The sequence below is a fragment of the Candoia aspera genome, chromosome 2 (assembly GCF_035149785.1).
Source record: "Candoia aspera isolate rCanAsp1 chromosome 2, rCanAsp1.hap2, whole genome shotgun sequence".
In the NCBI taxonomy this organism is placed as follows: Eukaryota; Metazoa; Chordata; class Lepidosauria; order Squamata; family Boidae; genus Candoia; species Candoia aspera.
This window is the reverse complement of record NC_086154.1, coordinates 240,721,472-240,739,107: the sequence shown is the minus strand read 5'-3', so window position 1 is coordinate 240,739,107 and position 17,636 is coordinate 240,721,472. Positions and strand designations below refer to the sequence as shown.

The 17,636-nt window shown below is 36.3% G+C and overlaps 1 protein-coding gene across 1 annotated transcript in view; it reads left to right on the top strand.

Annotated features, from left to right (window-relative positions):
• The window catches only part of GPBP1 (GC-rich promoter binding protein 1), a 30,083-nt gene extending 17,022 nt beyond the window's left edge, over positions 1-13,061 (top strand). The window contains exons 6-13 of the mRNA XM_063295638.1: positions 170-393; positions 3,345-3,411; positions 4,630-4,817; positions 5,836-5,973; positions 6,134-6,295; positions 7,471-7,664; positions 8,935-9,037; positions 12,192-13,061. Of these exons, the coding sequence (XP_063151708.1) occupies positions 170-393; positions 3,345-3,411; positions 4,630-4,817; positions 5,836-5,973; positions 6,134-6,295; positions 7,471-7,664; positions 8,935-9,037; positions 12,192-12,347 (1,232 nt within the window). The 3' untranslated portion in view covers positions 12,348-13,061. The remainder of the gene's footprint in view (positions 1-169; positions 394-3,344; positions 3,412-4,629; positions 4,818-5,835; positions 5,974-6,133; positions 6,296-7,470; positions 7,665-8,934; positions 9,038-12,191) is intronic.
• Positions 13,062-17,636: the final 4,575 nt, after the last annotated feature.

Sequence of the window (17,636 nt, the reverse complement as noted above, 5' to 3'; positions counted from 1 at the left end):
GAGATATATGAATCCAGCTTTTGGACAATATATAAGTAAAGTAGATTAAATTATTAGCCTGAACTAGTTTAAAATGTTCAGTTAACATGTTGTATTTATATTTTCCTGTAATAAACTCTGTGCAACATGGCATGCAATTTTGATTTTAATCTTCTAAATCTTATTCAAGGGCATTCAGGAAGAAAAGAAAGAAATGGTTGGCGTTCACAAGGCAGAAATGGAGCAGAAAATTCAAACTATAGAGCAGGATATCATAATGGAGGTTCACGTGCTCGCACCAGGAGCTTTCAGTCTGGAAAGAGCCAAGGATCACAGGAAAACAAAGCATCTGAATGTGAGACTCTGAAAAAGACAAGCAAAGAAGAACCCAAACAATTTGAAGCTGAAGATTTTGTAAGTTTATCATAGTGCATTCAGGTACTTGCAGAAGGTTTAAAATGTTTAAAAACGTTTCATGGAATTACAGTTGGTCTTTGATTCTGGGAAGAAATTGTTCATTCTCAGTTTTATAGTGAGAATGAGCTGTAAAGTAAATTAACATTTGATGGTATGTTACATCAGGAGAACTGTGCTGTACAGTCTGATTTAAAACTTCCGTATGATTTAATGGAAGTGTTTTTACTAGTGCATTATTTAGTGTTTACAGTTTAAATTTTATTTATTACAGTGCTTCCTTTTTTTCAGTAAAAATGTCTTGTCAGTGAACTTGAGGTGGCTAAGAACGTAAAGGCTAAACTGTATTTTAGGTCAGTTGTGTAGTTTGTCCTTGAATGCATTGGGTTTTTTTCTGTCTAAATTGCCTAACATAATTCTATGGATACAGTGGTTTCCACCCTACCACCTACTGTGGTTTGAGCCCTCACTATCCTCATGCTCCAGTCTTGATCCAGATGAAGGTCCCTCTTGCATTTGAGGGCAAGCAATATGATTAGTATAATACAGGTGTTCCTCGTTTAGCAACCATTCATTCAGCAACTATTCAAACTTATGACGGTGCTGAATGAGTGGTAGTTACGATCGGTTCTCACACACACAGCTGGTGTAGTGTCTCCATGGTCACATAATCGTGATTTGTGACCTTCCATGCCATCTTCCGACAAGCAAAGTCAGTGGGGAAGCCAGCAGGAAGTGGGAAGTTGTGGGCACATGAGGTCTTTGCTTGGCAATGAAACTGGGATTGCTGGAACTGCTGTCGCGAAGTGGGTTTTTCGACTTGCAACCGCGTCACTTAACAATGGACTTTCTGGTCCCAATTAGTGTTGTTAAGTGAGGACTCCCTGTATATATTAACTTGGCCCATAGTTAAATAATAACTTTTAAAGAAATTGACAATCAATTTTTGAAATATAAATTAACAAAGATAAAAATAGAAAATACAAGTAAAACCTTGATTTCATGGACCATTTGTGTGAAAGCGGTATCCATTAAACCCAAATGTCCATTAAATTTGAAAGGTACTTTGTACATGCATAAAACACCCATCTGCTGTTTTGTACCATATAAAAGTATACATCAGGCATCCTGCTGGCCCACCATCCCCACATATTCCCAGGGCCTTTTTGGTTTTGCTGATTTTCCTACCATGCTGTCCATCCCCTCATCTGATTATCCCAGGACCTTCCTAATGGACTCACCAATTTTCCTAGGGCTTACTTGGTGCTGCTCCTCATTCCCCCTGTTCCTTTTGTCAAAACAGGGCCTCCCATTGCTGTCAGTTGTCTCACCCATTTTGTTACGATTACAGGTCCTTTCTGCCATGGCACCTGATTGTCCCACTCAGGATCCTGACCATTTTAGGGTGCTGCTCCTGCTGCTGCCGCCACCAATTATTCTGCCAGCCCATCCACTCAATGTTCGATTTAACATTACATTATTTCAGGAGGAATCTGGCCAGAAAGTTGATCTATTATATCCCAAATTGGTTAAATCACCAGTTTTCTCTAATTATATAAGTGAGCAAAAATCATTTCTAGAAGGGAGAAATTGCTTTATGTCTTAAAAAAGAATTCTATGCTAGTGGAAAGCCATTATAAAGAGGAAAGAAGGGTCTCCGATAGCCACTGAAAAAGCTGTGTTCTAGTCTCTGTGCATTTAGCAGAGATTCTTGGGACAAACAAAAAGGCCTACAATCTGAATGGGTTAATGGCCCTTCATATCCTAGTTCTGAACCATAGAAAGATATAAAATTAACAGCAATATTTACTGAATACAAAATAAAGCAGAAACCTGTGTAGCTATTTCTTTGGGGGAAGGATTCAGTGCTCCTTCTGTCTGGAACTCTTGAGAGAACCGTATGTTACTAGAAATGAGTGGCAACAATCTACCTGTTTTCTTGGCAGCCATGCATTCTTGAGCCATTTCCAAATATGGAAGATAACATGAAATCCCCCAGGATAGTCAAAGTAGTTCTGGAAATGCAGCATCACTACCCGGGCTACATCATCTACCACCTTACAGCCCTCTGAGCAGTAGTGTACACATCACTTGTACCCCTCCAGCACATATAATCATCTCCAACACCCCCAAACCCCAGAGAGATTTGCACCCAATTAGATGGTACTAGTTCATTTCTGTCACAACTTGTTATGAATTGATTGGATTCCAAGAGGGAAGAAGAGGTTGTGACAGAAATGAACTAGTACCATTTAATTGGTCAGGCTCCTTAGGAGTTACAGCCTTACAATCTAGCAATCCTGTGTCTTTTAGCTTGCTGCTCTCCCCCCCCCCCCCCCCCCAGTGAGGTTGGGGAGGTCCTTAGAGGTTGGATTGTCAGAGGTAGATGGAGCAGGATCCAATTCATATCCAGTTCTAAGCCCTGGATCACTGAGTAAAGGAGGTTCTGTGCTTTCTACCACTTTTTCAACACTGACCATGATGTAACTGTATCACCTCTCCAAAGAGCAATACCTGCTCTTACCATAGCTGCCTGTCTTTATGGCAAGATGCCCTCATTTTAAAAGAATTCCAAGAAGCGATCTCCTTGGGAGTTGTGTCCTGTCATCCAACCTCATCCTCAAGGAAATACTCTCCACTGAAAGTAGCCTTGCTACCGCTAATGATGCTAGGCCAGGTGTTACTTCATTATGGTTGTCCCATCCTGTTCTCATTCCTGAAGTTTACCTTGCAGGCCAATATAAAATAATGTAGATTATTTTAATACATTATAATCACCATGGTTATACTTTTCATCTGACTAGTATGGTTAGTTTACCAAGTTTACCATCTCCTCTTACTGATTCAGAGTTCTTTGAGAATGCTTCATGCAGTCTGGAATATAAGATCTCAACTACAAGACATTTTCTAATAGAATTTAGACTAATCAAGCTGTGGATTTGTGTTTTTAGCCATCTCTGAATCCTGAACATGAGAGAGAACCAAACCAGAATAAATCATTAGCTGAAGGTGTTTGGGGTAAGAACTTTAGGACTTAATATGCTTGAAAACTGTTTGAATATATATTTTTTTGTAAATGAAAGCAGTATTGAAATACACTTACGTTATGCCATGATAAAATATAAACACTTATTCTTAAAAATGCTACATTACCTTAAACCACCCAAAGTTGCTTTAACTAATACACAATTATTACATTACATTACATCATATTAAACTTTTTTTCAAAATATTAAACACATTTCATTTTTAAAGACTGGTATGTATGTGTGAAAGGTCCACAAACTGTATTAACCAATTTCTCAGCAAGTGCCTTTAAAATAATAATTGTATCTTGGGATTCTGGATTGTAACACTGCCTTGTGTTTAAAGTAAATATTTCATTGCATTGTAGTATGTATATGTATGTATTTATGTATAGGTTAGGTTTTTCAGGCTTTTTTCTTAGTTCTTGGGAGCCTTTGAGAATGTTCTTAAGGGTTTTTAAAAGTTAAATCTATTTTGGGGCATACACTTTTGTCTCAATAACAGGTAACTATATTGCTGATTTTCTACAATAATGGTTTTGGATGCTTCATGCCTCCAAAAAAAAAAAGTGTGTGAGGGGTCACAAGTTGCCCCCTCCCAAAATTTTTGGTATATCTTGATTTTTCTAATAGTTCATAATGTTCCATATATCACAGTTACTGTATAGCTGCTATTCATACAGGATTAGGCTTGTGTGTATACATCCTCCTCTGACTATTCATGTGTTTTGTCTGCTAAAAACCAAGATGAAATTAATACTGAAAATAACCGTGGGAGATTTGCAACAAAATGTGGCAATATATCGTCATCACCTAGAAGTTCATCCCACTCTTTCCTATTTTATTTTGCATTGTTTGCCGTCTGCTTTGCAGGGCTCCTGTGCATGCTTCATTCTCATTAATGGTTTGGATTCTTTAATTTTTTTCTTTGAGTATTTCTGCACACCATAGGTTTTCAAGAGTGTTCAGACTTCCTCTTGTTTCTGAGTTACCATTTAGCTTCCTGATCTGTTGGCACCCATTAATTGAAGCAGAATTATTAAACTCTGTGTTTTTAGACATAGCAGTTGCTGTCTGTAGGTCTAATGAGAGAGTCAGTGAATACAAATATCTAAAGTATTTCAACAACACTGTCATCTGGCTCTGAACTACTGCATTTCTGATTTCAATGTAGCCATTATCTAGAACAATTTTTTTTGTTTCTTTATAGAATATCCTCTGAATCCTATATCTAGATCTCCACGAATGCTGATTATTAAAAAAGGCAATACAAAAGATTTACAGATATCTGGATTTCCTGTGGGAGGAAATATTCATTCATCACAATTGGTTGGGAATGGAACTGGCCTGAATGTCTATAAAGGTTTAGTTCCTAAACCTATTATTCCACCAGCAAAGGTAAGATTTGAAAATACTGTACTTACTGAAAAGGAAAGACAGAAGTCCAACTTCCCTACTTTTTCAAAGTAGAGTTGCCCATTCCATCTGAAACCCATCCTTTAGATTTCTCCCCCCAACTTCCACTGTATGCATGCATATACATACATCTATGTCAGAAGCCAACTTCAAAAAAAAAAAAGACAAATTGATTACATATTAAAATTGCCTGTGAAATAGGATATTCTGCTTATAAAGTTGATTCCCCAATCATTCTCATACATGTGGAAATCACTGTCACCCACAGAAATGCCAAAGAAGGAAGGGGGGAAAAAACCTCAGAATGGAGATGGAGTGAGGGGAAGAGTGGTTGTGGTAGAAAGGAAAAGAAAAAGTGGGGAACAAATCTGGATAGAAAAATAACAGAGATGGATGTGAGAGGGAGAGAAGCCCTCTTTAAACATTACAAAAAGCATTTAGTTAACCAGGCAAGCATCCTCTGCACTCCCAAGTGATGGCTGATTGTCAGGCTAAGCTTCAAAGGCACCTGTGCTTTTCCACCTCAGGTTCTGCAGCCATTTCTACCTTTGTCCATTCACTGTTTTTTCAACATGCCTTTTAGTTTTCCCAGTGAATGTAAGAAGACACCTACCCACATACTTCACAAGTAATGGGGGTAGGGGTGAGGGAATATCTTTCTAATGGAAAGTACAATAAAGCTTGCAAAGTGGGAATCCTGTGGACTTTTCTTGCAGTATTTCTCTTATTTTGTTATAGTACTGTAATATGAAGTTGCATGTATTTTATCAATTTAATTTTACTCAGTCTTTGTTATGGGGCATGTCTATAATTCATCGCTGGCTCTCCCTTTTATTTCTTCCTCAGTATAGGGACTTTCCCCTGTGTTTGCTCTTTTAAAACACCAGTATATGATGTTATTTTGGGCAATAAATATAAAGAATAGTGAAGTTATTCTTGGACACTTTAACTTGTTTATCAACCTAAGTTCAAAAATACTCTTCTATTTTGATAAGTTTAGATCACACAGTGGAAAAGCCAGACAAAAGAGAACAAAACTGGGCCTTCGTTTCCTCATGACTCTCTATATGGTAGTGGAAATTTTAGTGCTTTAAAATCTACTACCAAGCCTGCTGGATTACAGAATTCGGTGAAAGAGGTACTGTAAGGTTTTTTTGCTTGGCAAAGTATGTCTCTATTATGATTTTGAAAAATTAAATGGAAGTCTGAAACTATCAATGCTAACTATAACGCCACTGTCTAAACAAGAACCATGTCTTTTTTGCCACTCACTACATTTCATTTTCTTTTTCTCCTAGTGTAATCGGTCAAATTCCTTATCTCCAGTTGATAAACTTGGTCAGCCTCGCTTAACCAAATTAACACGAACACGCACTGATAAGAAGAGTGAATTTTTGAAGATGTTGAAACGGGATCCAGTGGAAGAAGAACATGATGAAAACTCTGTTGAGCAAGAGAAGGTACAGCAAGTTGTGCAGTAAATATGTTTGTTTTTCATTACTTATTTGTATCATCTCTAAGGACCTTAGGGTACATAATAGTGTTTATTACATGATAAAGCATTTAACGCTTTATCTCATAATAAAACATTAAAGCAGAATACAAGCTATAAAGAATAGCATCAATAATAAAAAACAACTCCAGTTAAATGTTAAGTAATAAAAAGATAATGTCATAAAATTAGACATAAAACATGATTATAGTCCTTGGCACAACTTTGTGGTAATGAGCCCAGTTGAACTTGGTGAGACTTTTGAGTAAACAGCCATAGCATTGTGATGATTAGCATCCACATAATAGTGGGCATGTTAATTAGCATATGTGTGAGTTTGCTTAGTGAATTAATCTAACCTTTAGCTCAGGAGTCCTTGACTTTTTTAAGCTAGAGTTTTGATAGCATGTTGTGAGCATTCACAAGAGTTTGGAAAGCAAGCAACAGTACTGCTTAGCTTTGTCCTTTTTTCTGTACTGATAAGCGTGCTTCGAAGAAAGCTTATGGGGTTTATTTGGAGCTCAGAGGTATTTTGTACATAAAAACAATAAAAAATGTGAGGTGGTGAAGAGAAACTGATGGAAAAATAAAAAGCAAAAAGGGTTAGAACATGTATTTGCTATGTTAATGATCCCAGCCTTAGCAGAATAATAAATTGTCCTTTGCCACAGACATTAGTAGCCTAGTTTTGGGATATTCAAGTACAAACAGTTAAAGCAATTATGAATTACTTTGCTTTAAATTTAGTATCAGAATTGTTTAGCAGAAAGTTCTTTGTTAGACATATGTGGTATTCACATATGAATTGGGGAAGGTGCTTTTGATCTGGTGTGGGCACCCTTTCCTTAATGCGTATTGAACTGAAACACATACTTATTTTCCTGGGATTGCATAGCAATTGTGCAAGACCAGGAAAAGGCGGTTTCTTTAAAGTGCTTCTATTAGGTACAGCAAGGACATGTATGTTGCGTCTAAAGCACTTTCCCACGTCCAGTCCAAATATCTACACATTCCGAGGGACAGAGTTTAGCCTTTCCTAATTTTGGCATTTTCCAGATGTATGAACTTGTCTACAACTTGTCTACAAAAAAATCTTTTTTTTTTCTTTTTGGAATTTACTCAGATATGTGACTTCTTTAACAGGATGATGATGATGATGATGATGAATTTAATTTACATAACAGCAACAGTGGCCACCAAGGGAGGGATGTAAACCGAAATTTTGAAAATGAAATTCCTCAGGATAATAGAAAAGCTGCAATAACTCAGCAGATGATCCAGTCTTCAGCATTTCCACAGACTGATGTCCTTTCAAGTTCACTTGAGGCAGAACATCGGTAAGTATTTTGGTTTTATTAAAATAATTTTAATCATTGGCAGGGGAAGGAAGGTTGTTAAGGATTATTATACAGGATTAAGTTGTTTTAAAAGGAGTCAAATAATTTTGGTACAGGATTTCTTTGGAATGCAGAACTTAATCAAATAGAAATGATCAGTAATCACAGAGGTCCAGAGCATAGTATAAAAAATATTTAAGTAGCAATTAGCAGCTTTAGGGAAGAGAGGAGGGGCTACTAGAATGCTTTTTTCTGTATTTTTTTTCTTTTCCTTTTCTTGGTTTGTTTTGTCTGTCTAAATTATTTTTATAATCACATTTTTACTTCAAAATAGAAGTAAAAAAATAGAAATAAAGAGTGAGGGTGGAGGAGGGTTTCCTGCCTTCTACAATCTGTCTTTGAAAAAATAAGGAGAAATGGCTATAAAAGTACAAATACTTCTGAACTAGGTGTTTAACATGAGGGGGAAAATATCAAGCCAGAGAAGCAGATGTACTTTTCTACAGGTCCATGAATTTTTGAGGATTTGCTCCAAGTAGAAAAGTCTTGCAAGTAAATGTTGTAACTGCCCCTCTTTCAGGTAACTGAGTTGAGTCTGAAGACTATTACAGAGTATTACATAGGCCTTAGACTATTTTTATTTATTTATTTTATTTTATTTATCAAATTTGTCACCGCCCATCTCCTCCCACCAGAGGGACTCTGGGCAGTTTACAACAAAAGTAATCAATAAAAACAATAAATATAAAATACAATGCATTGTATAAAAAATATAAACACCATTAATAATGATAAAGATAAGAGTAAAAATAACGTCCAAGTGGCAAGATCTTACACAGCCCATGTATGTGAGGAGCGCTCTAGGGTGCCAGTCATCCCCAAGCGGAGCTACTCCCTTCTCCGCCCCAAGCAAGACGGCAGAACCAAGTCTTCACGTTCCTCTGGAAGGTTAGGAGCGATGGGGCTAACCTCACCTCCGGGGGCAGCATGTTCCACAGGGCGGGAGCCACTGCAGAGAAGGCCCGCATGTATGTATGTATTACATATATATGTATCTATTACATACATCTAATATAATATGTAACATATCTAATATATTACATAAATCTAATAAGTAATATGACTCTTTCTTACCCAGCTTACCTCACAGAATTGTTATGGTAGAGGTAAATTGAAAGAGAGAACATTGTATATGCCACCTTGAGCTTCTGACCAAAAGGCAGGATATAAATCTAATAAAAAATATTGACCATTCTCCCTTTTTTAAAAGGTTGTTAAAGGAAATGGGTTGGCAGGAAGACTGTGAAAATGATGACACTTGTGCCCCACTAACTGAGGATGAAATGAGGGAATTTCAGGTCATTAGTGAACAGGTAAGATAAATTAGCACAAAATGTGTGTTCAGAGTGAAACATTTTCTTGAGCAAACTATAGACCAGGATACCTCTTTAATATTTCCTAAAGTAATTTCTGTATCCTGTTGATGGTATAACATTTGAAGGTTTCAAAAGCCAGTGACGCCTGATCTATTGAATTTTCTATGTCTCATTGTGAAATTCTGCAAGGGTACACACACATGGCTGAATTATATTTTGGCAGCACATGAGCAAGCAGAAAGAACCTGAAAAAGCTGTTGAGTTCCCCCTTCCTCTGAAATAAACCAGGATTCAGTTTCACTAGATCTCATTCCAGTTATATCTTGGCATGTAGATCAGGAGGATTAATTTTAGATAAACTGTAGTTAATTGCTAAATAAACCAATTTCAGACCATGAGGAGGAGACAGGAAGAAACCAAGTTTCTGCTTGCATGTTAGAGTAAATCAGTAATGGCCAATCTAAGTAGCCTGGGGCACCTAAAATGCATATTTGGTGACAGAGGATTAGAGGAGATAGAGTGGTAGATGGGACAGGGCTCTTGTAGGATTGCTTGATTTTGAGGACAGGCTTTGGGATTTTTTAAAAAATTAAATAAAAGTTTACATAACAGTCATATGAAAAAGTAAGTACACCCCATTGAAATTTTTAACTTTTTCAACGTATTTCAATGTACAGATATTTGATCTTCGTTTCAACACTATTGATAAAGTGAATATTAAATAACAAATATCATGCACCATTTACATTTTGTAGTCCATTGTGTAATTTAAATAAACATAAATGCAAATTTTGCATGTGGAGGAAGTAAGTAAATCCATGTGGAAAGAGTAAGTATATCCCTACATTTATCACTACTTCAAACACCTAAAATTGCTGAAGATCAGGTGCAGATGATTAGAATATTATTAGAGAGGATCTGGGAGGAACCTGTCTAATTTAAACCTCAGCCATTTAGTTTGATTTGCTTTGTTGTTGAAGTGTGTGGTATGACCATGCGTAGATTGAAAGAACTCTCTGAGGTCTTCAGAAAGAAGGTTATAGATGCTTATGAGTCTGGGAAGGGATTTAAAAAGATTGCCAAAAAATTGGACATCAATCATTCCACTGTCCAGAACATCATATACAAGTGGAGAAGATTGCAAACAACTGCTAACTTGCCATCCCAGCATGTTCAGCTAGGAGCAGAATGCAAGATGCTGAAAGAAGTCTCTAAAAACCGTGAATTTCATCATGTGACCTAGAAGTAGCTCTTGCTACTACTGATGTCAAAGAACCTGTACAAATTAGAAAGAAGCTGTACAAATTCAGTCTACGTGGGAGGTGTGCCAGGAGGAAACCTTTTTTGTCCAGAAAGAACATCATGGTAAAACTAAAGTGTGCTCATGATACCTAGGCAAAGACTAGGACCTTTAGAACAATGTTCTCTGGACAGATGAGGCACAACACCAGAAGACATGTTTGGCAAAAACCAAAGATCGCATTTTACCAGAAGAATCTGATACCAACTGTAAAGCATAGTGGTGGGGATGTTATGGTTTGGGGCTGCTTTGCTGCATCAGGGCCTGGGCAGCTCACAATCATAGACTTCACTATGAATTTTTCATTGTACCAGAGGGTGCTTGAGGATAATGTGAGACCATCTGTCACAAGATTGAAGCTCAGCCGAAAGTGGACCTTGTAACATGACACTGAACCTAAACATTCCAGTAAATCCACCAAGGAATGGCTGGGGGAAAAAAAAGGTGGAGGGTTCTAGAACTGGCAAGTCAAAGTCTAGGTCTAAATCCTATTGAGATGGTGTTGGGGTGATGTGACATGGTCTGTGCATGCAAGAAACCGCTCAAACATTGCACAGCAGAAAATGTCATGGAGAAATGGGCAAAAAATTCCATTTAGATGTTAGAGACTGGTAGAAAATTATAGGAAATGCCTACTTGAGATTGCTTCTGCCAAAGGGAGCAATACCAGGTATTACATACAGCCAATGGTATACTTACTTTTTCCACAAAAGAAAATAGTATATCTGTTAATTTTTTGTTGAATAAATGTTTGCAATGTCAATTTTGCATAGTTTTTGTTTAATTATATCATATTTACCTTTATATTGTTTGAATGAAGATAAAATATTATGTCCATACATGTTTAAAAAATTAAAAAAACTTTACCTAGGGTGAACTTTTTCATGTACCATGTTTTTTGCCTTGGGCAGTTGCACTACTGTTACCAGCAGTTTGCTGCTAACGTTCACTGTAGGTTAATGAATTCATTCAGATAACTTTTAAAGAAAGCTGAAAAAAGACATGTCTTAATAGGAGAGTGTAATGCTTTTTCAAGATGCGAAGTACTATTTTGTAATCATTTTTGAAGTGTGCACAAGCCTATTACAAGGAAATACAGTCATTATTTTGAAATGCAAAATATAATAGCTTAGCCTCTTAACTATTCAGTATGGTGGTTAACATTCCATTTTGCTTGCTCTGATATTCTTCCTTCTCTTCCAACTTTTGTAGCAGTTAACTGTCCTATCCCTGTCCCACATTAAGCTAATAATGGCAATGGAGATTATCATGTTTGTTATGACAAACATAGAAATGAAAAGAAAAATCAGACAGACATGTAAGTTTTACAGCCACTTTCCAGGGTCAAAACAAACATACATAGTTGCCTGCCCACACACACAGCTGAGTCTTTTTACCTATTCAACTACTTTAATTAAAAATTTCTCCCACCTGGTCTGACTTGGGACTCAGTGAGAACTTATATCTACTCTTGAAAGATTTCCTTTTAGTTCATTAAACTTGAGGTTGCCCTTGTGTATTTCAACCCTTGCCCCTCCTAACAAGATTGGAAGAAGAGTAGTGATTATCATTCCTTATTTGAAGGAGTTTTTCAATTTTGTACAGTAGAAGGATGCTTTAATTCCTATTTTCGCCTTGAGAGAAAAAAAAACTCTCCTTAAATCCTGGCTTACTACATAATAATCAACCAAATACTTACAAAAGATTCACAGATGCTTAAAATTAAAAACAGAAGTACTGTACTATTCAAAATATGTCAAGCTATATTTTGTTGAGTATAAAACCAAAAAGCCAAGATCAAGATCCCTTTGTCATTGTAAGACTGCTAATCCTGTTAGTTTTCTATTTCAGTTACAAAAAAATGGCCTTAGAAAAAATGGTATTCTAAAAAATGGCCTCATCTGTGACTTCAAGTTCAGTCCCTGGAAAAACAGCACTTTCAAAGCAATGCTTGAGAATGAAGATACAGAGACAAGCAGCAGTGACACATCAGATGATGATGTGTGAAGAGTTGAAGATTTGTACTGCATCTCATACAATTTAAGAAATATTGAAAAAGGAGAACTATACTCTTATGTAGTGATATGCACCAGTAGGAGGAGGATATTTGGGACTCCTCATGAAAGAACCTAAGATTGTTGTGCTAATGAGCTGTGTTGAACATGATTTTTAATTTCTTTGTAAATGGATGTTGTAGAAATGAGAACTTTTTTCCACATTGCCTTTCTTCATCACTGCAGCATTTCTCTGACTAGCAATGTGACAATGTAAGAGAATGAGATTTTCTCATTTAATAATAATAATAAAAAGATTATGTAATATTTGGCAAAGTTTTGTCTTAAAACTGCAGGTGTAAGGGATAAAATGGCAGCTTGACTCAGTATGTTGCTCACTGAGGCAGATTTATTTTACAATGGAAATTTCTAGTGTTTGCTTTGTGCACAGACAATACACAGAGTACCATGTCTGCTAAAAATGACAAAAGTGCACTAAAACATCTATTTCTTGAACTGTTATAGTTGTTCCACTTCTTGAAACATAGCTGTAATTCTCTAGCAGTTTATACTACAGTAATTATGAAAAGACTTGCTTCAGTTCCAGACTTTATGGAAGTGGTGTAAATCAAAAGCTTTATTTGGATGCTGCAACACCCAGGAATCTCGATCCTCCACAATGGGTGCTGATCCTTGTGGGGAAAATAAACATTATTTTGATAAATTACTCAGATGTAGAAAGTTTATTTCTTGAGCTGGATCTATCCAGCATGTACAAAATAAAAGCTCTTTAGAATCTTGGAACATTCCACTGAATATACTTATGTAAATAGTCCTTTAATCAATATATTTTTTTTCAGAATCTTGACTGGTATGTGTTGCTGCACAATAAATAAGTTCTAAAATAGAACACTAGTTTCCTGATTAGCTGTATAGAATCCAACAGTAAAGATGGATGCAGTATCTTCCCCTATTAATTTTATATAATGCCTGTTTTGTGGTTTGCTATCCAGTCTCAGCTTTTATATGGAAAGCAGAGGCAATTTGTAGAAACTTGCCTATAAACCCTTGAAACAAGATTTTTGAAAAATGAATTGTCTGATCCAGCTGCACAAAGGAATACTTTCACAGAAGCCAGTGTTTTCTCTTGAAAGAGCTGTTTTTTGAGAGATAATTGGTGGAATGATGAAGTAGAAGAGGCTCTGGATGAGAAAAAAATGCAGAGTAATGGCTGCAAAGAATGAAGATGAGAATGATTGTGTAATATGGCTATAAAGAAAAAGGTAGATGCAAAGAATGCAGTCAAAGAGAACAAGGAATAGTTAAGATTAAAGTAGGCAGAGAAAATGCTGAGCAATTTTGATGGAAAGAAAACATTGCTTAGGAAGAGTGAAGAGGGCTGCACAAGGAGCCTCCAGTGAAGTGAATGAAAATGAAAGGGGTGATAAGCTTTGGGATAAACTGAAATGAAGGAATGTTGGAAGAAATACTTTAGAGATTTATTTGGGATGTGTACGATGTAAATGTTAGCATCCAAGAATTTTCTTTTTTGAAAAGGCATAAATGCTAGTGAGAACATTAAAAAAAAACGCTCTGCAGTTGTAGGTTGTGTAACCAATGAGATATATGTGGTTTGTTTATGGAATGGCTGTAAACTATGTGTGAGACAACTGTATCTGTGCCTCATCATTGGAATAATGCAGTTACTGTTTCCCTGAGGACAGGAAAAGGTGTGAATACAAAAACCATAGGGTATTAGTTTATTGAGTGTGCCTGGGAAGCTGTTTGGCAAAATCCTCCAAGAGATATAAGAGGTGACAATGAGCAAAATTTGGGCAGTGCAGTATGGTTTTATGCCAGGTAGGGATGTGCAGAGGAATTCAACATGTTACTGAATTTTTATTCCCCCATATCCCTGCAGATCCCTATACAATAAAGTATATTGTAGATTTATTAAAGTTGAGAATGTATATAAAAAATCAATAGGTTTGAATTAGGGAATACTTTGTGAGTAAGGAGGTTGGCTGCTGAATGAATAAGAGTGGTTTATGATGGAAGTAAAGCATATGTGAGAATAAATGGAATGCTTAGAGAATGCTTAACACTGAGAAGGGATCTGTGATGTCACCCAGGTGATTTAATGAATTGACAGATCTATGTATAAGGAATGATTTTGATAATAGAGGTACCTTGGCTGGGGACATGAGCATATGCAGATGATGACATGTTGGCTGAGAACCCAAATGATTTGCAGCAAATGTTAAATGGTATGATGCACTGTGGAATATGCATTAGAAATATGATAAACAGCATAACGTTTGTACAAAGCTTTGTGCAAAGCTTTATTAGAGGCCTTGGAAGCAATCAGTTTTGACATTTGGTGTAAGGAAACTGACAACATTGCATTGATCCAAAGAAATTATTGTATGCTTATTGTGGTGTCCCACTGACATCTGAGGTTATAACAAAGGTGGTACTTTACAAAAGTCCACATCTCCAATGGACTCTGAAAATTAATTTATCAAATACCAAGATAGTTATAGTTGCCTGGGAAAATCGATTGAACTATTGCAAGTTATACATAAATAGTGAAAAAGTACAGCAAGTGGATAAATGTATATACCTTAGCAAGACATGCAAAATGCTGGTGGAAAGTAGCTACAGAGAGTCCTCAACAATGGTAATTGGGGCCAGAATTTCCATTGCTAAGCAGCACAGTTGTAAAGTGTGAATCACTATGGGTCATTAAGCGAGGATATCATATGGTCGCCATTTGCAACCTCCTGCCGCTTCCCCATTGTAGGAAACCAGCTTGTGGGAAACCAGCAAAGAAGGTTGCAAATGGCAATCGCTTAACCGCAGGATGCTGCGATGTAATTGGGAGTTGGTTGCCAAGTGCCTGGATTGCAATCACTTGACCGCAGAAACACTGTGACCATAAGTACAAGGACCGGTCTTAAGTACCACTCGTTCAGTGTTGTAATAAGTTCGAACAGTTGCTGAACGAGTGGTGGTTAAGCGAGGACCACCTGTATGAGGCAATAGACAGCTATAACTCTGTACAACTGATCATGATTAAAAGGAATACTCATCTGGATTTCCTCAAGCCCATGGAGACACAAAACAAAAACTTGTTTTCCAGTAGAACAGACACATGGCAATAGGCAGCTTTATAAAAACGAAGTATAAGAAATGCAAAAATATTTGAATAATCTACATATAACCCACAAAAACAGCATGTACTTCAGAAGTGGGATATAATTTAAAATGGCATTTACATCTTTAACATGACAATGTTACCAACTAATCTACTTATATACGTTACAATATTATTCATAAAAGGAACCGATAATGAACAAAACCAAATCACATGGATTAACGTATTCTCAAATTTCTTACATCATCAACAATCTACGGTCTATCCTTTCTGATGGATTCTTTGGGGCATCCACTAAACTCAAAATATTCTGATGAATTAATTTCAACTTCAAGTCCAAAGAACAAATTTAACATTTCTTAAGATTAGTATCCATTGATGTTCCATTATTGGATACTCCAACTCTTTCTTCTATCAATCATAAATGTCAGTAATTCCAATTTTAAAATTAATTTTAAGTTTCTGATAAAGATATGAAATCAATTTCACAACATAAAGAGTCCCTCTGGTGGGAGGAGATGGGCAGTGACAAATTTGATAAATAAATGAGAGCATCTCAGGTTTCTTTGAAGTGATTAGGGGATCTGATTTAAGTGACCTATCAAACGTTTGAGGCAATTACTATATATTGTCACTGTTGTGTTTTAGGGAAATAAATCTGAGGTCATTGACATTCCTTAAAATAATCATTCAAAAGTAATTGAATGTACACATTTAAAATTACCATTCCAGACTCTGCCCATATTTTCCAACAAAACATTTTACCATCTACTGTATTTTTGAATTAATGTAAAAAAGTTGAATAATCATGAAACTTCGCATCAAAATCTGATTTTTAGGGCCCGAGTATGTCTAGCTGGTCTCAAGCCAGGAAATAAAAGATTCTTTTTGCTTTATGATCCAGGTAATTGCCAAGATCTTAATGGAAATAAGTAATAACTTTCCAGTTCAGCCCATAAAGGTTGGAATTCAGTTAAATTATAATTCCACATAAATATAGATGATAAAGTAATTTTTTTAAAAAGTGTGATAAATTAAAACCATCAATTTTCTCAGTTTAGAAAATTAAATTCTTGGTGGCCTATCTTCCCATATAAATAGAACTATTGTATCTATAGTTGCTAGATTGGTGGCTCTAGCTTTAGGAATTATTATTTTGTGGTGTTGATAAGGCTTTGGAATTTTTTGAACCGATGTCTTTGGCCATTGGTACACTTGCATTTTATTGAGGAACGAGATCCAGTTAACCACCAGATGGAGCTAAAACTATGGTTTTGTAAAATGTACATTACAACTTACACTTTTATTTTATTCTGCAATTATTGCTATCATGATCAAAGATAACTCTTTGTTCAGATGAGTTTAATTAATCAGCTGTGGTTTAGAACATGGGACTACTTGTATGGGTGAGTGAGGATAGAGAAAACATTTTTATGGTTTTAATTCCCAGACCAATTAAAATCTGGTAAATAATTGATCATCAACTTCAGAAAATGTTACAGCCCTGGTACCTGCTACATAGCACTGTTCTTTGTATCTCACAATAACATGATATAATGAACATCTTGATAGCTATGAACTCCCCTTGCAAAAGAATGATTAAATACCAGCACAACAGCCTATTCATAGTATTTCAGCATGGTAATACATGCATCTTAGCTTTTGAAGTGATTAGCAAGATTGAATTGAACTGGTTCTTCTCTTGTCTGGTGCCATGAGGGCATTTCTGCAGTATCTGCAATCTTGCATCATTACTACATTGGCCATCGTTGCTGACCATTAGCAGTATTGCTATGATTGTTGGGGGAGGTACTTCTTCATACTCTATTTTGTGCCTTTAAGAAGTATGGTTTTTCCTCTCCCTTCCTGCACTTGACAAGTGCAAAATATGATAGGCAGCACGTTCATGCCAGGCTGAATTGGGGCCCTCGTATTTAGGGGAGTTAATAGTCTTTGAAAGAGGTAGGTCTTTTTTCTGCTTGTTTTGCAGTGAGTGTATACATTCCAGAGATAATTGATTATTGAATAATCTCTAATTAATTGATTAGTGATTCTAAATGTTTTTTTTTTAATTCCCAAAGACCCTCACACTTTTGCACAGGTGCAAAAAGCACTGTTATTGTCAGTCCTTCCAGGTAGTCCAGG